This window comes from Orcinus orca, chromosome 14, assembly GCF_937001465.1.
Source record: "Orcinus orca chromosome 14, mOrcOrc1.1, whole genome shotgun sequence".
Classification (NCBI taxonomy): Eukaryota; Metazoa; Chordata; class Mammalia; order Artiodactyla; family Delphinidae; genus Orcinus; species Orcinus orca.
Window position 1 is genome coordinate 74,330,375 of NC_064572.1, and position 27,347 is coordinate 74,357,721.

Genomic DNA, 27,347 nt, shown 5'->3' on the forward strand with positions numbered 1-27,347 from the left:
CGTCTGGAGCTCTGCCAGCTGTCCTGGCAGAGAGAGACAGAGCTGGTGAGTTGCTCACTGGCTCTGAAAACTCCTCAGAAGTGACACACATCACTTCTACTCACATTTCGTCAGCCCAGGTAAGGCTCGTGACCACACCCAACTTTGGGGAGCTTGGGAAGAGCGGTCCCCCCGAGCATCCACAAGGAGAACTGGGAGCATCTTTTATTTTAATGCGTATCTCTAATATCCCTGATCATTAATTCAGATATTTGAAGACTGCATAGCAGAGTAGTTAATAGCTCAGGTTTTGTAGTCAGGCCTGAGATTGAGTCCTGGCTTTGCCACTTATCTACATGAGCTTGGGAGAGTCACTTTAACTTTCTAAGCCTCAGTTTCCTTATTTATATCTACCTCATAGGCTTGTTTTGAGAATTAATGTGTGTGAAGAACTCAGCCTGGTGCCTGGCATGTACAGTAAATGTTGGTAGCATTGCTGCCACTGTTAGGGGTATACAGCTGGAAAAGTAGTGTCTCTACAAATTTTCTTGTATTTTTTCTATAGAGCCTGTCCTATTCTCCCTAACACTGGGGTTAGGGTTCTCTTTCCCTCCCTTCCCCGCCCTCCCTTCCCCGCCCTCCCCTCCCATCTCTCCCTTCTTCCCCTCTCCCTCCCTCTCACCCCTCTCTCTCTCACCTTCTGTTTTTGGTTGCACTTATTTGTTTACATAACTGTTTTCCCCTAGTAGACTGCCTCTTAAAGGAAAGGACCCTTTCGCATTCACTTTTGTGTCCCCTGTACCTAGCACAGTATCTGACACATGATAGGAGCTCAGTAAGGGTCTGCAGAAGAAAGAAATGAATGAAAGTCATAGACCATAAAGACTGTCAAACTACCCTAGAAAGTAAGTGTCAGTCGCCTCAGTTACCTTTATCAGTAGAAAGGGGCAGTTATATAGATAATCCAAAATATCAGATATTCTAAAGAGTGTATATGTGTGTGTTGCTTTGTATGATGTTTTGCAACATTTAATCATTCATCTAACAAATATTTATTAAGCAAACTAGGCACTGTGCTTGGCCGTAGGGATGAAATGATATGTTTACTATATTAAGAATAAAATGAAAAAATGTGGTTACTGTTCTCAGAGGAAGAATCAGATCAGCAAAAACAAACAAAAAATAGTTGGGAAGTACAGGCGCTGTGTGCAAAAGGAATCACTGCAGTAGTCCTTTAAATGGAAGTTGTCCCTTACATAAATAAGAGGAACACCTGATATAAATAAGATCTGAGGTATCAAGGAAGGCTTCCTGGAAGATGGTACTAAACTAAAACCTGATAGAGAGTAGAAAGGAGTTCAGAAGAGTAGAGGTTTTCCAGGCAAGAAATGACCCTAGTGATGTCAGTAGCAGCCAGATCATGAAGTGCCTTGTGAGTCTTTTTTAGAGATTTGAAAGTTATTCTGCTTATACCTTTATAGGAAGTTTTAAGCGGGGAAGCGACATAAGATTTGTGTTTTTGAAAGGACACTGGCAGCATTTGGAATGTGACAGTACTGGATACAGAGATACAAGTGAGGAGACGATTGCTGCTATCCAGGCCAGAGACGATAGTAGCCCAAACAGCGACAGGACCGATAACATATAAGATGAGGAAGAAAGTAGTAGCAGAGATGACCAGAATATGCTGTTGTAAGCGATGGCTGTTTTGGACCTAGATGGTCAAGAGTGGACTAAATTTCCACATAAGTAGAGTTGTCACTTGTTTGCAATAGTAAAGTGTCCATTTGGATCACATTGACCTGTATTATAATTTTAAGGACCCTTTATCTTTATTTGTTACTGATCTTCAAGTGGTAATAACTCCTGAGCTTTTAGAAGTTACCGTTTCTCCCCACTCTTTCTACCTTTAATAAAGGGAACTAACTCCTTTTTAAAATTGTTGTAACTCCTTTATTTGTTTGGCATATTGGTCATTACATGTATTCCTCTGAGTAGGTTATTTTTACGAGTTCCTTGAATAAATGGCTGTATTTATACATTTTGTATCCCTTTGCCTCCACTCCTGGCTCCCTACCAAAGTTAGCATTGGGATCATATCAACTAGTAAATGATATGATGGTCATTTTAGACTTTTGCATGTTGTGCCCTATTAGGAAATGATATACATATAGTCTCTCGTTATTTTGCATCTGAAGTCAGCTTCTTCCCTTCCCTCAACCCAGGACATTACCATGTCTTCCTTACAGTTCCTCTGAATAAACTTAGAAGCCAAGGTATAAAACTTCCTCTGCATTACAAAAGGAATCATTACGATAGTCCTTTAAATAGAAATTTCCCTACTGTATATAAGAAATGGATTTGTACAATCGATTAGTTAAAGCAGTGTAATCATCTTATATTATTATCTTAAAATGAGTACCTGGCTGTCTTTCACAAATTATTCTTTTAATTCTTTTTTCTAGTCTCTACTTATATACAAGAAAATAAAACATTTTTAATGAAAATTTAAGCTTTAAGCTATCAAGAGCTAGAAAAGGTTACCTAGATCTTTTTAATTCCTTTTCAGAACCTAATGTTGCATGAAGCTAAGAAGAGGTCAGGAAGTAAAGGTGGGATCTAGCTGTACCTACCTCTCATCACTTGGAGGAAAAAAAAAAACTATCCCATCAATGATATGATCTTTATTCTTATATTTCTAACTTTGTCAGTGATTTCCTGTCTTGCCATTGAGAATAGTTTCACTTTTGTGTATGTCAAAAATTAAAAAAGGTAGAAAGGTCTCTACACAGTGGATAAATAAGTTAATGATTAGAAACGACAGTGAAAGGTGATTTGCACAATTTAGGCCAAGATCACTGGATTTTTTTTTTTTTTTTGTATATAATGCTGTCACCATTGATTTCATCATTTACATTCATTTGTTTAATGAAATTGGACACAGTATAACAATGTTGACTTCACCTATGAATTTGTCTTTTTTAGTGAGTTAAAAAAAGGAACCTGCCTTCGGTTTGCTGGAAGTGGAAATGAAGAGAATCGAAATAACTCATATCCTCACAAAGCCGGTTTTGCCCAACCTTCAGGTCTTTCTCTGGCCTCAGAGGATCCCTGGAGCTGCCTGTTTGTAGCAGATAGTGAGAGCAGTACAGTGAGAACCATCTCACTGAAAGATGGAGCAGTAAAGCACCTCGTGGGAGGAGAGAGAGATCCTATGGTAATGAGAAGCACTCTCATGCGGTGTGCCTGCTTGACAAGCTTGTGATTTTCTGAATTGTGAAGAGTTAATAAAATTTAGGAAGGAGAAAGTTCTTGGCTTATCCATGTTAAAATGGAAGTCAACCCAAAGGAAATGTGAGTATGAAGAACTACAAGTAACAAAACCACCTAAGAAAATAAAATGACTCGACTTGATTATATATAAATGTCAAAGTTTCAGGAGAAAAGGAAGGATAAAATATTGATTACCAAGCAAGGGGAAAACGTAGATTAGATATCTGGCAGTAGGGTGGAAAGAGCACCAGATCAGTAGACTTGACCTGTTCCTGATCAGATGTGTGATTTTTGTGAATAAAATTCCTAAACACCACAAATTAATTCAAGTTCAGAATTCTATCATTTTTTTCTAATTTCAGTCAAATGCCCAGCCCTATTTATATGAAATCAGACTTTTTCCCCTTTAAGTAGCATATACAGCTATCTTAATTTTCACTTTATACCCGAACAAAGCACTGTAAAAAAAATTTTAATACATGCTGTTTCTTTCTTTTTTAAAAAAAAAATAAAAGAATTTATTTGCTTTTGGTGATGTTGATGGAGTAGGAATCAATGCAAAGCTTCAACACCCGCTTGGAGTAACTTGGGACAAGAAAAGGAATTTAGTTTACGTGGCAGACTCTTACAATCACAAGGTGAGTCTTGAAAGAATTATATAATACCCTGCTTTTCACTTGCGGTATTTAAAATGCTGAAAGATCTGTGAGCCTCCTACAATTGCCGCTAAAATATAGCGAGGAGTGACAGTTTTGGACAACTGTACATAAGCCTTTCTGTTCTTTTCTTGGTCCTTTCTTGCAGAGAGGATGTGATGGTACTCTGAGCTGGGGGGAAAGGACTGAACAAATTCCCAATGACTAGCCAAAACTTGTGAATTGCAAGCCATTAAAGCTGCTTAGTAACATGTTGAGTAAATGAGGACAAGGCGGGTAGCAGGGAAATTAACATGTCAACTAACGAATGAACATTTTTGAGCCTTTGCACAGTTGCCACGCCTGTTAGCAAGTAATTCCATTTTCATCAGCATTTCCATTTTTTTTTGTCTCTACTGCATTCTTACTGTGCATTTTTCCTTTTTATAAAGTCAGTGGAACCCAAATGTTAATATTTTTGTGATGAGAGACTGTGAATTTAATGTAATTGAAACACAGCGAGGAGTCATTAAGTTTAACGTAAGTAGCCAAATCCTCAGCCAATGTTAGATATTCATGAGAAGAAAGTCAGTTCCACTCTGTCCCATTGTGAGGGGAGAGAAGAACATTAAAATTTTTTTTTTAATTCCATAAATAATTTTATCAAAGATTGCTTCTAGAAGACAGGACGTAACTGGGGATTTTATAGTGTTTAGCCCTCAGAATGAAATATCTCCCCTTAGACTGTAATTTGAATGTTTGGCTTTTTAAGAAAATATGGAAAAGTCTGTTCTTTTTCTGAGATTTATTAAGAATACTAATGTCAATCAGGAATTCTCTGGCTTGCTTAATATAATACTTTTCCATACTACAAATGTGCAGTTGAGCTTCAGATATATAAATTTTTGTTCTATCTTCTTAGATTAAAGTTGTGGATCCAAAAACAAAAAACTGTACAACATTAGCGGGAACTGGAGATGCAAGTAATGTTATCGGTTCCAATTTTACCGACTCAACTTTTAATGAACCAGGAGGCTTGTGTATTGGAGAGAATGGTCAGTTATTATATGTGGCAGACACCAATAACCATCAAATTAAAGTGATGGATTTAGAAACAAAAACAGTTTCTGTGGTAAGTAATCTTTAAGTTAAAGGGCATCATTTTAAGAAAGCTTCTAAGATCCTCAGCAACAACAGAGGCACTTTTGGTTAGGCCATCTCTAGTGGTGAAAGTGAAACATGTGGGTAGAGTAGTGAGTGGGTGCCTATTCCAAGGATATCCTGTTATTTTTAAAATAAAAATTCCATTTGTGCCAAGAGTGTTTGAGAAAGATTCTAGAAGTTGGAGAGAATTTGATGAACTTTCAGAAAAGGGAAAAAAAAAAGGACTCATCTATTTTTAAATGTATGGACATACTGACACACTACACATACAAACTACGTGGGTTGGGTTGTTTAATCTTGGGTGTTTTGTTTTTTTTTTTAATGATCCTCTGACTAGTGGGTAATCTTTGTTTCCTATGGTGAATCCATTACCAAATAATCTTTAAAGGAAGCTCTAGGAGCCACATTTCTCAAGACTTAAAAATAAGATTGGAAGAAACTTAAGTTCTAATTTTAAAGATATGGACATGGTCTCTAATACAAGTTAGCCCTTTATATATCACATTTGCCTGGAAAAATGCAAGTTTTTTTTCTAAAATTCTAGGAATTTCCAAGATGTGTTTTAAAATAAAAACACAGATTCCCATCATAAGTGTCATTTCTCTTGACATAGCTCTCTGATATAAGATGAATGACATCTTATAGTTGGCAATGAAAATTATAAGAGGGTGTATATTATATCCACTACATTTAAATTGATAAAGTTTTATTTTAATTTCCTGCTATCTATAAACATATTGGACAGTTAATTCAGTTTCATTCATAAATGTTGGCAGTTTTTTGGCCAGGATGAAATATTTTTCTGAACCTACAAAATAATCATGAGGAAATTTAAGTAAACAACTTCTGATTCAGAAGAGAATGGCAATTAAGTTTCCTTGACACAGAATCTCATGTTTGTACTGAAGTCTGAAAATAAGCTCTGTCAGTCTATAATACTATAAAGTACTTGTGCTTTAAAAAACAGATTTTCTTGTTTTCTAGCTCCCAGTCTTCAGATCTGAAAGTGCTATGGTGGACGGCCCATTCCCAGCAGAAAAACAGAAGACCTTACCCAGACTACCTAAATCTGCTCCAGACATTAGACTTTCCCCGGTGGCTGCATCTCCAGGGCAAACTCTTCAGTTCAAGCTAAGATTAGACCTCCCATCAGGAACAAAGCTAACTGAAGGAGCACCCAGTTGCTGGTTTCTATCAGCTGAAGGTATGACAGTAATCTTGCAAATGCAAATATTTCATAAATTCTTGAGATTTGATCTAGTAATTTTTCTCATTTGTGATATGTTTACAGTTGGGCAGGATTTGAGGAAGGTCTTGTAAAACAGAAAGATCCAGATTGAACCCCACTTTAGCAGTTTTCTGTAGCCTTTGAGATTCTTTTATTAAATAACAGTGTAACTCACCTGAAGTTAATCATAATTGCCGCCATTTGCTATTAAGCAAATTCATTACATGAGACAGACTCGTGTGGTCTTAGAATGTTAGGCCCTTGAATATTAGGGCTGAGAGGCACCAAAGGACACCATCTGTTTTAAGACTCTTACTTTATAAGTGAGACTACGGGCTCAAAGAGATAAAGTGATTTGCTGAAGGGCATATATTGAATTAGGTCAAAAGATGGAATTTGAACCCAGCTCTGCTGGTTCTTAGTGTAGTGTCTTTTCCATTGTGCTACTCCATCTCAAACTAGCTCTAGGGTTATTAGTCCTAAAAACGAAGTTAGTTTTTTAAAGACATAAAATTCAAAGCCACCAGTTACGCATTGGGATGTTACAAAAGTTTCTGTACTTAACTCACCATGGTTTGTGAACCAGCACCGGTGGTTGACCTTTGGTGACCCTGTTCTAGAGCACTGCAGCATAAAGAGATCAAGGAGGGAGGTAGGGACCCACATGGAAGACCGAAGAGTGAACAAGCAAGTAGAAGCAAAACCAAGAGAGAGGGTAGTTTCCTGGAGCAGGTGTTTTAAGGAGCGTAAGGATCAGCTGTGTTGAGCGCGATTGATAGATCAGGTGAAATAAGGACTAAGAATTGATCGTTGATTCAATGTTATAGTTAATTGATGTCCTCGACCAGGGCCGTTTCAGAGTGATGGAGGAGGTGCCTGATTAGAGCAGGTTAAAAAAGAATTGAAGGAGAGGAACTGGAGAAAGTAAATATAGATAGCTCTTAGAGGAGCTGAGCTAAAAAGATAAGGGAAAAGAGAGCAGTTGCCCTCAGGGGAAAACGGAGTCGAGAGAGCAGTGTGTTTGTTATATTGATGGCAAAGATCAGTAGAGGAAAGGACTGATGGTATGTGTTGCGGGGTAGCCTAAAGGATAGGAGGATAGGAGAGGTGGCAGGCTGGCCTTTGCCAGGAATGTGGACCTCATTTCCACGGTAAGGAGGGAGGGCCCAGTATGCAACCCAGAGATCTAGATGGGTAACTGTGAAGTGGATGCTTGTGGAAGCACTCTTCTGCATGCTTCTGTTTTCTTAATTATTGGGAAGCACAGCCATCAGCTGAGAGTGGGAGTGAGAGGTGGTGGGGGAGGTTTTGGCGGTTTGAAAAAAGAAGAGGGTCAGGAAGGTGGGAGGGTGACTGCATGAGGGAAATACAGTGTGATTGCTGAACGGCCGGGAGGCTGTGTTTGAGGCTGGCTGTCATGAATTGAAAGTTAGGCTAGTCCACGTGGAGGCTGTTTGTCTCCAGCCAAGGTGAGGCACAAGGGAGCAGAAGTGTAGGTATTGGCTAAGCAGTTTAATCAGCAGGTCTCTGGGGTCCTGATCCAGTATTAATTATGATTACCACTAAATCTCAGATTCTCTTCTAAAGAATTAAATTGATTTTTCCCTGGAGTTTGATTTTTTTTTTAATATATTCTTGCTTTTAACTGAATTAACTTGACACAAACTCTAATTCAGTTCTTTGGTGGTTTTATTATTATCTTTCACTTTTCCAGATAGCGTCTGTCAAACGCTTTAGAGCTTTCAATTGCTGTTCATTTTATTTCAGTAGTATCATTAGGACTTGACTTATCAGTTATTAAGCCTGAAGCTGTGTTTTCTCCTCTAGGGATTCCAAAGGTAGAATTTGAGCCCCATTAACTTTCTTGCTACAAGAATGCCAAAGCCATTGCTTAAAAGTATGCCATTCAAGTAGAAGAAAAAACATTGTTGGAGGAGGATGTGTAATTAAATACAGATGAATTACTATAATTAGAGTCCAGGCAGAGCCTTTGTCCTCAGTCACTAATTCGTGATCTTTTAATCTCAGAACATTTCCTGTTTGAGTCTATTCTCGAAAGTATTCAGTTACTGTAAATTATGTAAAGATTTGGGTGTGTGTTTGAATCACAGTGTGAACTTATTTCATGAACTTATAAGTAATCAGTGTACTGCTTGTCTTCTAGCAGTGCTTTCCAACATCTCTAAGAGAGTAGGCAACAATTTGAAAGTGAACAGTAGTAAGTTCCGGTCCCTAGTGATCTTGCTGTGTCCTAGCCTCCCGTGCTCTTTCACAGGTTCTCACTCAGTTTTGAATTTGCTGCCCGACTCCTCCTGTCTCAGGCCCTCTCACACACTTTTCTTTTACACTTTTCTTTTGTGCATTACCCAGATCCAGGCTTTATGCCTTCTTACCTTGGTACCTTCTCAGAGCAGCAGCTACTGTCCTGCAACTGCCCGCTTGGTATCCACACCAAGAGAACAGAGAGATCTGCCGGAAGGAACTGCTGAGTTAGAGTTTGCTGGCTCTGGAGTGACTGACTGAGCCTGTGGGGGAATCACCCCCATCTACTCCCCTCAAAGGAGAGGGCTGACCCGTGCAGTACTAGAGGAGGATGTTTGGGCAGAAGAGAACTCAAACCTGGCCATTCATTCCGCAGTCCTCTGTAGGTTCAGAGCAAGTCCTCAACTGCCAGTTTAACTGTCCTGCCTGTGTCCATTAGTCTGAAAGCATTGCATCATTTGGAGATAACTGCTTTTTAACCGCACACAGAAAAATTAAATTAACAGAGTATTTTTTAATAGGATACTGGTAAATTAACATGTTTATTTTAACTCTGTCAAATACACAAGTTAATTAGTATCAAGTTATTGGAGTACAAAACATGGATAGTATTAAAGGAAAGTGAAGTGATCTAAAGAGAAAATTCTTAGCTATTTTAGCTGTCTATTTTAGATACACGTGATGTGTCCAAAAATTATCTAGAGAAACACTGTTTTATTTCTAGAATTGGACATTAAGATAGTGTAATTTACTATTTTCCTGTTTTTATTTAACATATAAGAAGTTCCCCCACTAGCCTGCTATCTAACAAAATCAAACATTAAAATAAAACATATTCTTCAGTCCAGAAGCAAGCAAAAAGGCCAGAGAATTTTAAAAGAATTGTTTAAAAGCTCTGCACTTAACTCTTTAGATTCTCAACCTTTCACATTCTCCTTACTCTTATTTGATATATGTATCTCAGATTTAATTTTTCAATCAACAGAATATTAGAAGCAATAAACTAAAGGAGAGATGAAGAGGACCAGTAGAGGCAGGTGCTCTAGTCTGTTGACTCATCCTGAGGTCAAAAGAGAGAAAAGCTAAAAAGTAGACATAGAATTTCATCACTACTCAGTAGATGGTCCAGTTTTTGAACAGATGGCCCCGAGTCGTCGTTAAATCGTTAGATTACGTTCAATGTATTCTATTTAAGATGGCAGGAAAGCAGGTCCTGCATTTCCCAAGTGATGGCTCTTAATTAGCTAATGCTGAGTGTCAGCCTAAGTGTGCACTTCCTCAATATGATGCATATGTTCCTTCTGAGAGAAGGCACTGGGTGAATAAAAACATTTTAAAAACTTTAATACTAGAAGAATTAATGATTTTTAGTGGTTTTTTAGACTTTTGTTACATAGATAATCTATGTATTTAAGTCTCAGAGGAGTTTTGTGTGTTAAAATGAGGTAGACAAAGTCTATTCGTTTTCTACATTGAGTCCCTTGGAATAATGTATTCAGTGTTACTTGTTTCTAAAAAAATCAGTGGCTTTTTTTTATTACCACCTTTGGATATTCAATAATTCATCGTCTTGAAAGTCACTGCAGAGTTGTACATACATTTGTATTCCCTAGATTATTTTGTAGTTTGCATATTATATTTCTAGACACTTATCTGGTAAAAATGATCTATTTTCTGAAGTGTCCTATGTTTATTTCTAGAACTTATTAATAGTTTTCATTTTAAATTCCATAATCACATTTTAAATCTATAACCATATTGGCAGTATTCATCTGGATTTCAGTAGAAATAACTTTATAATTTATTTTACAGTGTTCAAAGGAAGAATTTTAATTTGACATCAACATGATTAGACGAGGAACTTCTTCTATCTTATTTTGTATCCTCCACACAGAGCACAATGCCTGGCACTTCGAGGCTTTCAGTAAATATTTGTTGATTGAATGAATCTAGTGTTTGTAAGGTTTGTCCAATTTCCTACTTGACTTCTTATGCAGTCTTAATAATTTACCTTTTTATTTTCTAGGCAATGAATGGCTTCTTCAAGGACAGATACCATCTGGAGAGATAGAGAGCATTTCCAGTCAACCAACAATCTCACTGCAGATCCCTGGGGATTGTTTATCACTCGAAGCCGTTCTCTCTATCAGCGTATTTCTTTATTACTGTAGTGCAGACAGCAGTGCCTGTATGATGAAGGGAATTTTGTTCAGTCAGCCTTTACAAATAACCGATACACAACAAGACTACATACCTCCAGTAGAACTCAAGTATATATTTTAGCAAGCTGGCTAGCATCCCAGTGCCTCCTGTTCTCCATCCCCACCATCACTGTGTAATTTATGAAAAGAAACTTTATTTCTGCCTCTGGGTACCCAGAAACCCATAGTTGAGTTCTAGCAACTGATACTAAACTAAAGCTATGCTCCTTATTTATTTATTATAGACAAATTCCTTCCTTCTCACTGTGTACCAGCTAAGTCATTGACCATGATTTGAACCATGATCCTGTAATCTGTGCTGCTATTTGGCACAAGACCTAAGTCCACATTATAGGACAGAATATTATCATGAGATAATTTGCAGTGAATACTGATAACAATAATGATACCAAATTTTTTTTTTTTTTTTTTTTGCGGTACACGGGCCTCTCACTGTTGTGGCCTCTCCAGTTGAGGAGCACAGGCTCTGGACGCGCAGGCTCAGCGGCCGTGGCTCACGGGCCCAGCCGCTCCGCGGTATGTGGGATCTTCCCGGACCGGGGCACGAACCCGTGTCCCCTGCATCGGCAGGCGGACTCCCAACTACTGCGCCACCAGGGAAGCCCCGATACCAAATATTTTAACTAACTTTTTTACATTTATCAAGCAGCACATCTGAATGTGTAAATTGCACAATAACTTTACACAGAGTTAAGATCCAGTCCACATATTATAAGGACGCCTGCCATTCAAGGTGCAAGTTCTGTTTTAGGCCCCCAAAAACGTCTTTTCATCACAGTAGCAGCTTAAAGAGTACCTAGGTGGTAAAAATGTTCTTTGTTCTCTTCTGCGATTTTCTCATTTGAGATATATTTATTCAGTCTATTTTAAATTATTTGCTATTTTAACATACCATTATTAATGGTATGTTAAATATTCTGTATGTTTCAATATACAGAAAATATATTTCTATATTTCTAAAAGTTAGAGTCTCTAAGGACATACAGGCTCACTCCTTTAACTTTTTTCTGAATGAACAGTCTTACCAAATAACAGATGAATCCACAGAAATGTTATGACTTTCGAGGAGAAAGGGACTTTGGGACACATTACTGTCTGTGATACCACTTAAAGAACTGTGACACTGAATCTGATGCAAATGGGTATGTATGTTGTCTTAGAAGTTTACATTTCAGTTGAAGCGTTAAATGCAGATGTTGTTGGGTTTGGGGGTTTTTTTGGTTCCCATATTCAGAATTTAAATTATGATCATTTATTGTGATGTTTTTAAAAATTACTGTCAAGGCTTCAAAGTGAAAATTTCAATGTGAAGTACTTTCATGCTATTAATATGTATAGTATATCTTAATATATTACTTTAAAATATTAAGGCTGAAACATACAGTGATTTGATGACACTTTTTTGGTGGGGTTTTTTTTAACCTTAAAAGAAATAGTCACCAGAAGATATTGAAAGGTTTTTTTTTAATCATAATTTCTCTTTATAACTATTTTAAAAGCCTCTGCTTGTTTTTACTAAAACTGATTCAACATGTTTGTGGTTTAGTCAGCTTACAAGATTTTTAAAAACAGGAGAATCATATTTATTCAGTAAATATGTATAGACAATATAGCATAATATGCCTTCTCCCTTCAAAACCAGTGCTCAATTTGAAGTGTAATTTTTAAGCATGATCATCTGCCCATACCTTTATATTTTTTTGAACTATAGTTTTGAACATACTATTCACTTCTTTTATTCAAGTTACCTAAATCTGAAGTAAGGAAATGCATAGATCATGACTTTCATTTAATTTGTAGCCTGCTAAAGATATTTTTAAAGAGAAGTATTATAAATATAAAGTTAAAAGGAATTCTGTTTAAAATTATATATAAGTACCGCATAAACCTTTTCTCTCCATAAAAAAAATATGTTCTGTAATAAAAGGATATATAACATTAATTTGCTCTTTTATGGAGAATAGGCCATGGTAATTTTTTAATCTCATTTTATTATTATAGTTCTCATTTCCAGTTGGACAGGATAGGTTGGCTTAATTTTTTCCTATTTAAGGACAATAATTTCACTCTCTGAAAGAAGTATATACAGTTTTAAATTGCTAATTCAGGAATGCCTGATAACTGTTTTTTCAGTATTATACACAAATATACACACTGTATGTATTTTCATATACACTAAAATCCAAAAATATTAGATGTTCATTTTATCTAGACAGAGTTTTCTGTTAGTATTAAGCTTATGCTCTTCTTGACTTTCAAAGTACAGTTTTACTGAACATTCTTATTCTTAGCCACTAGTCTGCATTGTTTTCTACATTCAAAGTATTATTTATATGGATTGGTATGATTTTTTGTAAATCATATTAAGCAATATAAATAGGTTCCTAGAATTTATGACTAACATAAATCTCTTACATAAGAGGAAGTACTAGAAAGTCTATTTTTAAAAACTTTGTGATTCCTGACTTTGTTTTCTATAAAGATTTCTGCATCTTTTTTAATTTATGCATGAGGAAAAGCAAAAGTTATGTTCAGTGATAGTTTAAAAAAAGATTTTAGTGTTAGTCACTGTAATCAAAGTGCCAGTAATGTGGCATTACATACACTTAGACATGATACCTGGGATCTTTGCCCTAAATTATTCTGCTTTGTCACCATTTTTTCTGCCACTCGTTATGATATCATTTCACAAACGGTAGAATTTTCTTTTCTGAATTTGTAGTCAGGATTGATAGCTCTGAAAAGAATTTTGCTTATCTTGAAAATGCTGTCTGAAGCAAATATTTAACCTTTTCACAAGGGGAAGCTTTACAGTTTAATCACCCATAAGTGTAACTTTGGTAAAGTTCAATGACTAAACAATTTTCTCCTTAACTGTTCTAATAATATATTTAGCTATAGTGTTATCAGGTCTGCAGAAACCTATAAATCTTAAAACAGCCAAAAAAAGCTTAGTATATGTAGATGAGTGTATATATATATATATATATGTATGTATGTGTATATACACTTATGCAGATACAAAGATCAACTCAATTTCTCACATGGCCAATATACTTTGGAGCTAGTACCACTGAGATGTTATTCTCTGCTTGTTTTTCCGTAGTTGGAAAATTTGCGAAGACATTAATAATACATACCTCTGTAATATAATTTTCTGCTTACCCAACATTTAGCATTAGTTTATATCTGCCAATTAAAAACAGTCTAGCCATTATATTTGGCATCATGTTTAAGAACAGTCATCAAAAACTAAAGTTCATAGCTCACAAGTTGCATAAAAATACATATGCAGAGGGACTGTGTCAGTGGCGGACTATGAATGGTGGACTTGTGAATATTTTTGTTTTCTACTTTTCCGTAATTTTTTTTAAATTGAGCAATGGGTTATTTAAAAAAAAAAAAAAAAAAAAACCCAACTGGGAATGTGCTTTAAAGATTTAAAATGAACTGAACAGTAAGGACTTGTTCTATAATAGCTTTTCTAACGTCACTTTTATTACCAAAGATCAGAACACAGTTTAGAGCTCTTTGATCTACCACTTCTCTTGAGTATGTGATATGGTGGAGACAGAAATGATTATGGCTTTTTCTGCTGGAGTTTTTATTGTGTGATGTAGCATAGCGTTTATGAGCACAGACTTTGCAGTCGCTTGGATTCTGCCCTATAAACTGGGGTTGCTATACCTGCCTTATGGAGTTGCTGTAAGGACTCAATGAAATAGTGTTTGTATAGCAGTTAGTAAATAATGAAACTGCTAGTTATTGGCTTAGTTAATAATAATGATAATAACTTATGTCTATAAACACATGGCTTCACATTTTCTTTGCAACCACAGTTTCTAAAGGAAACGAATTTCTCTATCAACTGTTTGGTATTTAATACTCTCCACAGAGTTGGAATTCAAGAAGAGAAAGTTTTATAATAAACATAGTACTGTTTTATAAACGTTGTTATAAAGAAACACCTACAGTTTTGTTTTTTTAAGACCTGGAACTGAGTAATACACTTCCTTAGAGGGTCCAGACATACCCTACACCACATTCCTGGAACATACTCTGACGGTGCTTTCCTAAATCTTCCAAGTGCCTTCATGCATTTTGCCTCATTTGAGCTTCAGAATAACCTTATGAATCAGACAGGTAGATCTTATGTCCATTTTACAGATGAGGAAGCAGCTTTAGAATGTTGGCAACGTGTCTTGAGATCAGCGCTCTCCGAATAACGGCTGATGCTGGAGCGGTGCCTGGTGCGGGCAGTTGCTCAGCCAGTTTTGTTGAATGACTAAGGGTGACTAGTGAGTGATGGACCTTTTATTTGAACACAGATCTCCTAACTCCTAGCTGTACTCCTACATGTAGAGTGAAAACAGACTGGGATTAAGAGTACTTACTTTTGTGAATGCTTTCTTAAGCCTTTGGCAGTACTTAACGTAATAATAGCTAAATTTACTCAGTGCTTACTTACTATGTGCCTGACACTTCTCTAAGTGCTTTCTGTGTATTAACTGATTGAATCCTCACAACCACCTTAGGAGGGAGGTACTATTTTCCTTATTTCCCTGATGAAGAAACTGAGACATAAAGAAGTCATAAGCAGTTGCACCAGTGTAATGGAGATCACAATTTAGGACTGGCCAAGCCTGGGGGCATCTACTCAGCTACCATGCTGTGATGCCTGTCTCTCAATTTTTTTTTTTTTAAGCATAAATCTTCATATTTATATATAGTAACTAATCAACACAAAGAACCCCAAAAATCCTAGTGGTGACTGAAATGTAAAGTAAATCCGTTTAATTTTACTAGCTTTGGGGACTTTTCATTATACATAGTTATCCTTCAGGGTTTGGAACAGTCTGTATAATTGTTTTTCCCAGAAGATTTTATGTACCATTCTTTCTTAAATTCAGATATTATCCAGTTTTTCTTAGCAGATGGATGTATTAAAGAATTAAATAGCTTTTCAGTTCTAGTTCCAAAAGTGCTATTTTAATTAGTCTTCAGAACGTAATTGTAAGACCTTCTCACAGAATTCTTAGCGCAGGACTCTCTCAAACCCTTAAAAGCTTATTCATATTTAAGAAAATACCGTTTTAATAACCAAAGTGAGCCCTAGAAACGTAATATTTGGCCAATCTGTTAACACAAAGTCATCTGCCTACTTGATTCGTAAATAACACTGAAGTATGTAGGCCTCACCCCACCCCGCAAGACTCAGATATTTGCAATTCTATTATAGTAAAGTTTTCACCAGGTCAACCTATCGTTCCAGCTTTAGGTACTGTTAAAAGGTATGAAGTAAAGTGCTACGTACCATTGATTACGATTCATGGTCATCTAAACACAAGAATGCAGATGTTTTTCATTTAAATCGTTTGCTAATTTAAATATTATAATTTGTTAACATTGTTACAAAAGTCCACTTCTGAAACCCTTAAAGAAATGTACATCAACTTGTAAAGGTAATGATAGCGTCATACTTTAGAATTCACTGTTAATCACCAAGGTTTCCTCCTCTTCCGACTCCTGTGGCACACGGTTTTTTTTAAATGAATTCACGCTAACCACAAGTCATGATTTTGTCCTGAATAATTAAAAGTTTGCTTTCTTTCCCCCCATTTCCTTGCAATAGGGTAATAGAAAGCATGGCGTTAAGAGGTAGAGCCTGGACTGATCTCCTGTGTGTGTTCTGTGACCAGCAGACCTTGGCCCTTTCACGTATTATTAGACTGCAGGTCAGCCTGGCTGCTTCGGGCCGAGGCTGCCGGTCTGACCACAGCCTGGGAAAAGCAGAACAGGAGGCAGCGTGGTCAGCTTCTCTGACTACATCCCCTCCATTTCTTAGTGTGCTGATTTGGTTTAGTTTTTTTTCAAAGGTTGGAGTTGGAAAATGCGAACCCTAGATACTTGTGGAATGTTTGTCCGGCTACAGTTATTCCTTGTTTGGTGTGTCCCTCTTCCTCACTGGCATGTTGTTCTCAAGTGGACCGAAGGACATTTTGTTCTGTTGAAAGCCCCACGACCAAAAGGAAAGAATCGCAAGTATTTCCAAATCTACTTCCCGGCCTATACCAACAACCATATACTAAGAAGCACTAAACAAGCACAGCGGAGCACCTAACAGCCATATACTCAGAAGTATTTCTGTAACATGTCAGGGCACGGTATGAATTCCTTCCTCTTTAAGCAGCAACTTGCAGACCTGGTGTTTTTCAGTAATACAGAATTAAGCAAGAGTGTCAGATTTTTTTATGAGTTAGATGGACAAGCAGAATTTACTACCTTTTGCTTTTAATATACTTGGTTACATATTTACATTTGCAATAAAATGAAATGAGACCTCGTAATACTGAGGGGGAAAAAATTAGCCCTCATATTTGAATAGAACCAGTTTAAACAGTATTTTTTATTCTTTAACTAGTGTGCTATGCTCATGAAAAGTATGTGTTAAGGTATATAGGGCAAAACAGTTGATAAATTATGGTAACAAAGGGTAAAAATAGACACGTTCCTTTCTGAAAATGAAGAAGGGCTCAGCCTTGGAGCTATCTTCCATTTTCAGATGTTGTAGTCATTATTCTTAATCCCACCAGAAATATATTCATTCTGTGAGCACGTGCAGGATGGCTACCTGTTGTGTTCGTTACACTGTTCAAACACTAACAAGTGTGTGTTTGTATGGAGTTGGAATGTGTTTTCCCCGAGTGCCTCTGATGTTCATCGTCCAAATCTACCTGTAAAAACACACGACCACTTCCTCTCCACACCTTAGGCTTCCCGCTTTTGGAAAACAATAGTATAGTAGTTTCTATAGAAGTTTCAGTGAGGAACTACATGGTTCCAGAATAACAGATACAGTAGATTGGTTTTGCTCTGGTAAATTTTTCTTCTAAAATTCCTAATACGTCAGTTTCCAAAGGAGGAGAACAGTACCCGACATGACTTTAGAAGTAATTTCTCTCTACTTGGAGGTATATGTTTCTAATTTTGTTATACATAGGTTAATATTTTTTTAAAGTTTGAAATGTTCACTGTTAGGGTACATCGAGAGCCAGTTTAGAAGTGTTTGAACTGCTGTCATTACTTCATGTGTGGATTATGGACAAATCAATATATCACACACATACATATATACACACAGTCACTCAAATTGTAACATTTCATAAATCTGTCAGATTTTAAAAACTCAGACTCTTGCCTTCTTCTGTGTGTATAAACTTGTGATTTTATTTTTGAGAATAGAGTTGGTCTGCTGTGCTAACTTCATCTCTGTCATTCCAAGGGTTTGATTATATCTATTTTTTCTTCAAAAATAATGAAAGCAATGAAAATCCAATTTACAGGGTCATCTATTGATATTTCTAGACATGGTCGAGTTCTAAAAGAATTTACTTGGTCTGCATTTTTAAGCATGTCATGTAGATAGAGTAATATATTTTTATACAACACTGTTTCTACATTTATTTCAAGTCTATTTTCAGTGACTTTCAAGTGCATGTGTTAACAGAAGATGGTTGGAATGAGTACACAATGGCCTTCGTTACCAACTCAAAAGAAGTGTATAATATGTGTGATTATAGAAAACAAGAATCTGTTTATACTGTACACTGAAACCTAATGCCGCTTTTCTAAAGCTTTGTACATTATTTTCAGGAAATAGATTAAATATTTTCCCTCTAAAGCCATGTTTCTCTCTTTTGTGCTGTTTTAAGTATATCATGAGATAATTTTACTGCTTAGAATCCTGTAAGTCATGATACTCTTTCTATAGCATTTTAAACAACTGAAAATATTTTAGGAATACATATAGATAAAATTCTGTCAAAAAGGAGAAACAAGGAAATGATAACTACCAGATTAAGACTGGTAGTTAGTTTGGGTGGGAGGCAGGGAGATGAGGGTGACCATTAGATGTGAGTTGTATCAACAGCCTAGCTTGTGTGTTAAGTGACTCAGGAGTTTTTACTGAGAGTGATAAAACCAAGGGTTATGGATAATACAATTTTGTGCACCTGCATTCCATTAAAAAACAAAAGACAATGAGGCTGGCACAAACTTGCTGAACTGGGTGGGGGTCAGGAGGATGGGGACAATGTCAGAGGGTAGGCAGCAGCCACATTTTGAGCGATTTGCATTCTGAGTTTTCAAAGTTCAGCTAGAAGCCATTAAGGAATGTTAAACAGGGAGTCATGTGATCTAGTTTATGTTTTTGAAGATCACTGTGGCTGCTGTGTGAAAAATGGATTATGAGGAATGGGGCCGGGAGAGAGGAAGCAGTTAGGAAGCTATTAGCCCAAGCAATAAAGAGTGGATTATGAATTGGGTTAGTATGGGAGAAGTAGATAGAACTTGACACATTGTAGAGGTAAGCCCAGTAGGATTTGCTGATAGATCTGACTTTTTGCCCATGAAATTGGCAAAATTTAAGAAGTCTTGGTGAGGGCATGTGGAAATGTGCACTTTTGTAATGGTTTAAAGGAATATAAATTATACATCTTTTTCAAGGGCTGTTTGGCAATATCTATCAAAATTTTAAATGCATAAATGTCTTGACCCAGTAGTTGTACTTAACAGAAATCGATTCATTCAAGTACTTGCATATGTGCACAAAAGTGTGTCAGCAATTGTAATAGTGAAAAACTGGAAACAACCTAAATGTCCATCAACAGAATTAATGTAAATATCCTATTTTATTTTTTAACTATATAATCAAAAAAGACAAAAAAAAACAATGTTGGTAAGGATGTGGAGAAAAGGGAACCCTTGTGCACTGTTGGTGGGAATGCATTAAAATTGGTGCAGCCATTATGTAAAACAGTATGGCGTTTCCTAAGAAAATTAAAAATAGACCTACCGTATGACCTAGTAATTCCACTTCTCGGTATTTATCTGAAGAAAATGAAAACACTAACTTGATAAGATATGTACACCCCCACGTTCATTGCAGTGGCATTTACAAGAGCCAAGATACGGAAAAAACCTGTGTCCATTTATGGATGAATGGATGAAGAAAATGTGATATATGTGCATGTATATACGTGTGTGTATATACACACACGTATATACACAAAATATTATTCAGCCATAAAAAAGGAAATCTTGCCATTTGCAACAACATGGATGGACCTTGAGGACATTATGATAAGCAAAATAAGTCAGACAGACAAATACCGTATTATCTCACTTTCATGTGCATCTAAGAACAAACAAAAACCCAAACAAACAAGCCAAAAAACTGAGCTCATAGATACAGAGAACAGACTGGTGGCTGGGAAGTGAGGGATAGGTGAAATGGGTGAAGGGGGTCAAAAGGTACCAACTTGTAGTTAAAAAAAAAAAAACTAGTTCTATACAGGTGCCTATTTGTTTACACGCACACACACAAATGACAATCTCTGTACAGTAATGCAAGATTATAAAAATGACCATGCAGGGACTTCCCCGGTGGCGCAGCAGATAAGACTGTGTTCCCAATGCAGGGGGCCCGGGTTCGATCCCTGGTCAGGGAACTAGATCCCACATGCATGCCACAACTAAGAGTTCGCATACCACAACTAAGGAGACCGTGTGCCGCAACTAAGACCCCACACAACCAAATAAATAATTTTTTTAAAAAAAGACCATGCATGTAAGCTGAAACTGCAAAGCAATCTTAATAATCAATGGGAGAAAGTATTATTTTCCATGACCTTTAAAAATATTAAAAACTCTTAGTGTTATAAATGTATGGGAAATTTTTTAAAATAAAGCTAATATTTAGCACATGTAATTTAAAACATTACAAATATTGAGAGTTAAAGTTTTCATTTCTTTGTTAAGAAAACTTATCAAGAGTATTTGAACATTGTTTGCTTTCTTCCCATCATAAATTTACGAGATAGAGCAAGTACCTTTCCTCTGCCCTGGCAAATTGTCACACTCCTTTCTAAGTCTGGATGAGCTACCAACATTTTAATCTTTGTGCTTTCAGTACTGTGCTATATTCTCCAAGAGTTCCTTTAATGTGAAGTGTTTTTTTTTTGCCAGTGTCACTTCCTCTGAGACATCATCATTCTTTTCATCACAGCCACTTTCCTCATTTATGTTAATAAGTTCACTCAGTTTCTCTGGTTGTGTACCTAGAGCCCATCAAACATTCCCATGGGCAGCTGTTTCCTCTGTAACTCTATTTACGTTCCATTCAAATTTCACTTCCAGTGTTTTCACTTTTCATTTCTTTGCTGTACCTTTTGTCTTTTAGGCCAATTCCCTCTTTCGATTTTCCACTTTTGTAAAATGTCACATGGCTCTATCACTAGAAGACAAGGCAACACAACTGCATGATTTGCTATCTGTGCATGAACTAAATAACATGAACAGTGACTAGTCACTAACAGACTTTGAAAGTGACATTAGTCATGGTCATGGGACACATCTGTTATTACATAGTGATTTGTGGACTGAAGAGCTGGCAGTGAGGTTTGTACATAAGTAATTACAGTTAGTATACTGTGATAACTGAAACTGGAGTTGTGTTGTTGGGGAACTGGTGTTAAACTATACTCACTGAAACTGTGCACATCAGAATTGTTCAAAGCAAGGGCTGCCTGCATATACAGAGAGAAACAAGAAATAGCTAATTGGAAGGACACAACAAATTCCTAATAACTATATAGAGTTAAATACAGAGGATAGGGAAAGACTAGTATTTATTGACCTGATATATTTTTGTATTGTTTGAACTTTTGCAAATTAATATTTCTAACTTTTTAGAGCAAATTAAAGTGGGAAAAAGATTACTTCTGTTTCCCACAATTGCACTGCTAGCTTTGTGGGTGGCCTGGTAAGGGTAACCAGAGGGTAATGAGAAGTAATATGAGAAAGAAAATGTTTGTTTGGGGGTAGGAGTGAGGAAAGCCTGTGATGGTTATCTTAGAATATGCAAAGAGAATTCATGTAAAATGAGAGTGAATTTGTCACACAGCATAGTGTCATGTCTAAAACACCAATTTTGTTCCAGCTGACCTGACACTGTCACTTAATAACAGAATGGCCTTGAGCAAGTTACTTCCTTCACCTCCAACATTGTTTCTTCATCTGTCTAACTGGATATTAATACCTCACAGAATTATTTTTTGATAATATTAGAAAAGCACTTAGCCCAGTGACTAACAACTAGTCCATGCTCCAAACATTGAGTCATTCATGCCACAGAGAGCACTGAGTTCTCTGCCCATGAATGTCTTCAAATAGAGGCTATAAGGTAGTTGGATCAAGTATTTATCACAGTGGGTGGGAAATGAAACCAGATGACCTCAAGTTCTGAATCATTCTAAGATTCTGTGATTTGGAATATATATGGAAAAAATCTTTTTGTTTAGTTTTACTTCAAAATAATAATTTGTTATTTATGCCTTAGGACTTTATAACATTTTTTAGAATGAAACACACGCTATAAACCAATTCAAATATCAGTATGTTTATAAAGATACACAGATTTTTTAATAGGACCCAGAAAATGATTTAAAACACCTTTAGGTAACCAAATGTAACTCTGTTATTATAATTTTGTGCAAATCCAATCTCTACCTGATGCAATTGCCGTTTTGAACTCCTAACGCAGTAAGAAACTTCTTACTAAGAAAAGGATCTTGGGCTTCTCTGGTGGCGCAATGGTTAAGAATCCACCTGCCAGTGCAGGGGACATGGGTTTGAGCCCTGGTCTGGGAAGATCCCACATGCCGCGGAGCAACTAAGTCCATGCGCCGCAACTACCGAGCTGGCGCTCTAGAGCCCGCGAGCCACAACTACTGAACCCGAGTGCCACAACTACTGAAGCCCATGCACCTAGAGCCAGTGCTCCACAAGAGAAGCCGCTGCAATGAGAAGCCCACGCATCGCAACAAAGAGTAGCCCCTGCTCTCTGCAACTAGAGAAAAGCCCGCGTGCCCCAACGCAGCCGAAAATGAAAGAAAGAAAGAAAGAAAAGGATCTTGAGTTAAAAAAAAAATTGGATATTCATCCCCTCCCTTTTCTGCTTTATGAATATGCAACAATAAATATTTTAAATATCCTTTATGTATATAAAACCTTACTTAGGATATTTTTAAACTCCATTAAAATGAAGGTTTACAGGAAATCATGGGCTGCCCAACGTACAGTAATTGTGCTATTTTACAGACTTGTGACCTTGATCTTCAAAGCTTTCCAAAGAATATATTGCTCTTTATTATGTGATTTTTTTCATGACACGTGGAATACATCGACATTGGTGATATTTTGTGCTCAGTCCTTATCTTGTCAACTGTCTAGGAGCAGATATAATCAAGGAACCTGGATAACTGAAATGACAGGCAAATGTATTTCCAAACTCCTGCAGTCTGGAGTTTGCCTTTCAGTACGTGAAACAACACTTTGTCAGCATCCACGGATGTGTCAGTGCAGCTAGTTATTTTCCAGGAGGGGGATAACCCCTCAAAATAAATAAACAGGATTGCTTCAAATCAGCTTTTAAATCACTAGGTTTTAGTGAAACTAAGATGAGAATTTTTTTCACATTAGTGAGTACTGTACTTTTGCTGTTCATCAAAGCATTTTAAGTTGACTTTTATCTCAGATAGAATTTAGCTTTTTAGCTTAAAGACATCTCTATAAACTTTAAACCACTTTTATGCCTTAGGACTCTATAATACTCAATATATATTAATATATATATTGATCACTATCTAAATCTATATATCTATATGTATATAATCATGACATACATATATAATTTAGTATGTATAATTTGTGTATATATTTCACCACCTGTAGTTACTAGTTTTCCCTTTTTGACCCCAAAGTCAAATCCTAGTATCTTAGAGCATAACTTTAATAAGTAGTAATTTTAACCAAACTTTGCAAATTACCATTTAAATATATGTTCCGTATATTTTCTGTTGCTAAGAGAAGCTGTCAGGTAGTATCACTATACCGGCTACTTCTTCCTCTTATTGAAGAAATTACTGAACTGCCACTGGAAGAGTGGGAGGATCCCAAAGAAAGGCCAAGTTCTATAATCTTGCCAACATATGAGAGCATGCATTTCCCCTAATATTTTTGAGATTTTAATTTGCAAAGAGGCATCTCATTAAATAATACCTATCTTTTTAAATTTAAATTGTTCTATATTTGGCATTTCATTTGAAATGACACCACAACCAAGTCCCTTGCTAGAGTAAACAAGATAAGGAGGATAAGGCTTCCCTGGTGGCGCAGTGGTTGAGAGTCCGCCTGCCAAAGATGCAGGGGACACGGGTTCGTGCCCCGGTCCGGGAGGATCCCACATGCTGCAGAGCGGCTGGGTCCGTGAGCCACGGCCGCTGAGACTGCGCGTCCGGAGCCTGTGCTCCACAACGGGAGAGGCCACAACAGTGAGAGGCCCGTGTACCGTGTACCGCAAAAAAAAAAAAAAAAAAAAAAAAAGATAAATATTTGAAGTAGGGTTTATCTCCTCATCCTGGAAAGGGAAAAACAATAGCTTACCCATGTTCAGGAAGCTGACATGCCCTAAGAATCCAAGCATTGCCAGGGATCTAACGAGGCTGTTTACCCTGTGCCCCAGTCTGGGGAGCAACAAGCCCAACTCAGCCTTTTGCGGAAAGTCAAGTAGGAAAGACAGCTGCTTTTATTTGTTTAGCTTTCTGGAGGAAGAACAAAATAATCATCCGCGTGGCCCAAAACCTCATTCGGTTTAATTGCACTTTGCTATTAAAAACTTCAAAATATTCGTGGGTGCTTCACTCTGGCTCAGTGTTGTAGGTAAAAGGTACAACACTGATGTTATTTTAACCATTTATGTTAATAAAGTACCTCTGTCAAATTCTACCATAATGAATGTGGTGATGGGGAAGCTGCATTTTAGTCACTCAGGAGACCAACCATCTAAAGTAAAGGATCCAGTCTGTTTTAAAATGCTATTCTGCAACCTTTACGGGCAAGATGTTCTATTATATAACAACCTTGCAAAGAGATTATGTGTCTAACCTATGTGTCTTGCTCTGCATTATAAGCATTCCACTTTGTACTAAGCTCTTCATAACCTTAACCTTCTCTTTTCAAAGTTAATCATATCATATTTTAACATTTTTTTCAATTCAATATTAATTCCCCATATATATGCCTCCTATGTTGTCTTTTTTTTTTTTTTTTTTTTTTTTTTTGCGGTACGCGGGCCTCTCACTGCCGTGGCCTACCCCGTTGTGGAGCACAGGCTCCGGACGCGCAGGCTCAGCGGCCATGGCTCACGGGCCCAGCCGCTCCGCGGCATGTGGGATCTTCCCGGACCGGGGCACGAACCCACGTCCCCTGCATCGGCAGGCGGGCTCTCAACCACTGCGCCACCAGGGAAGCCCTGTTGTCTGTCTTAGTCTCCTGTTTTTCACCAGCCCTCCCTGAACTGTCCACAGCCACCTAAAGTTATAAAGCAAAAACGTAAAGCGCATTCTGTGGAAAGGCAAACTAATGCTGGAGATTAGGCATACTTCTGGAATGTCACATGAGGAGTTCTGAGGACCCTCTCTCCAGTGAATCATAACTGGTGAAAACTATCTATAAATAACTATCTCTGTAAATTGTCCCAATTGCATACAGCAAAGGAAGCAACATTTATTCAAGAAAATCTACTAAAACCTCAAGAATCCATGGCACTAGAACCATGACCCATTCATTCCCTTGCTCCCTTTGCCCCAGATCAGTATAACAGAAGCCCCACTCTGGGTGGGTGTGGCCTCTCTCCAGTTCCCAGGTAAGGGCTGCAGTAGTTCCCCAGGAGGGCAGGCTGCCTGCATTCTTATCCCCCTCCCCCCACCCACCTCCCTCTTATGCCTGCCTCTCTGCTAAATTCCAGGTGAGTGCAGCCAAGAGTCATGGGCTGCCTTCCTCCACCTAGCCTCACTCATACAGTAAAGGCTCTCTACCCCAGGCACAGCAAGCCAAGAACGCTGGGGCCCTGAACACCTCACCCCACCTCACTCATTCGACAGAGGTTCCACAGCATAAGACACAAGCCAAGAAGATGAGAGGCTGCCACCCCCACTCAGTGCCACGCTCACAAAGCATGAGTGTCGCTCCAGAAATGTAGGGCACTATCCCCACTACCATCTCCAGAACAGTGATACAAAGAAGCAGAAATGAAAGAAGGGACATTACTACTGAACTTACAGAAATAAAAAGGATTATGAATGAATAAAATGAATATTTTAACAGATAAAATGGACACATTTCTGAAAAGACAAAAATGACTGAAACTGACTCAAGGAGAAATCGAAAGTCTTAAAAGACTTATAAAAATAAATAGATTGAATTATTAATTGCAAAACTTCCCACAAAAAAATCCCAGCAATAGATGGCTTCACTGGTAAATTCTACCAAATGTTCAAAGAGGAATTAACACCAATTCTTCACAAAACTCTTCCAAAAAAATAGCAGAATACTTCCCAATTCATCCTATCAGCCTGCTACCAAAAAGAAGACAAAGACATCACAAGAAAACTATAAACCAATCTCTCTTATGAATATAGAAGTAAAAATCCTCAATAAAAAATACCAACAGCCGGGCGCGGTGGCACGTGCCTGTAGTCCCAGCTACTCGGGAGGCTGAGGCAGGAGGATCGCTTGAGCCCAGGAGTTCTGGGCTGTAGTGCGCTATGCCGATCGGGTGTCCGCACTAAGTTCGGCATCAATATGGTGACCTCCCGGGAGCGGGGGACCACCAGGTTGCCTAAGGAGGGGTGAACCGGCCCAGGTCGGAAACGGAGCAGGTCAAAACTCCCGTGCTGATCAGTAGTGGGATCGCCCCTGTGAATAGCCACTGCACTCCAGCCTGGGCAACATAGCGAGACCCCGTCTCTAAAAAAAAAAAAAAAAAAAAAAACCCAACAAACTCAATCTAGCAACATATAAAAAGAATGCCACACCATGACTGTTGTATGATAAATATTATATTTATCTGGTCTTTGCCCAAGGTTCCTGGCATGGAGCTTCTAAAACGCTTATAATTTCCCGAGTGATGAAGTATCTTTGTTATTTATGAGCCCCTTGGATTACAACTAAATTTATGCCAATGAGTTGACTCACAGTGAGCCCCTAGGTATCAATAGCTTCAGGATGGGGGCTGGTCATGCTGGAAAGATCAACCATGTGATTAGAGGGATGGAACTTTGAGTCACATGACATCAGCCTGACCTCCTGACTTCCAGGGAGGAGAGGGAAGGAAAGAGCTAGAGACAGAGTTCAATCACATGTCCAAAGTTCAATAAATTATGCCTATGTAATGATAACCTAATAAAAACTCTGGGCATGAATGGTAGAGCTCCTGGTTGGTCACATCATTGAGCCAGAAGGGTGACATACACTGATTCCCTTGGGAAAAGGCATTGAAGCTCTGTGTTTGGGGTCCTCCCAGACCTCACACTACATGTGTCTTCATTTGCATGTAACTATAGTGTTGTCCTGAGTTCTGTGGCTTGCTACTGAATCCCACCAGGCTTGTAGTCAGGTGATCTAACATAAGATCAGTCTTGTTGTAGACCATGGCCTTCAACTAGTGGGTTCTATAGTAACTCC

General features: G+C 37.7%; 1 protein-coding gene across 1 annotated transcript in view; it reads left to right on the plus strand.

The window, feature by feature from the left end:
* NHLRC2 (NHL repeat containing 2) overlaps positions 1 to 15,797 on the plus strand; it is a 64,005-nt gene extending 48,208 nt beyond the window's left edge. Inside the window, exons 7-11 of the mRNA XM_004265819.4 lie at positions 2,965 to 3,196; positions 3,768 to 3,890; positions 4,810 to 5,019; positions 6,036 to 6,255; positions 10,568 to 15,797. Of these exons, the coding sequence (XP_004265867.1) occupies positions 2,965 to 3,196; positions 3,768 to 3,890; positions 4,810 to 5,019; positions 6,036 to 6,255; positions 10,568 to 10,824 (1,042 nt within the window). The 3' untranslated portion in view covers positions 10,825 to 15,797. The remainder of the gene's footprint in view (positions 1 to 2,964; positions 3,197 to 3,767; positions 3,891 to 4,809; positions 5,020 to 6,035; positions 6,256 to 10,567) is intronic.
* The last annotated feature ends 11,550 nt before the right edge of the window (positions 15,798 to 27,347 follow it).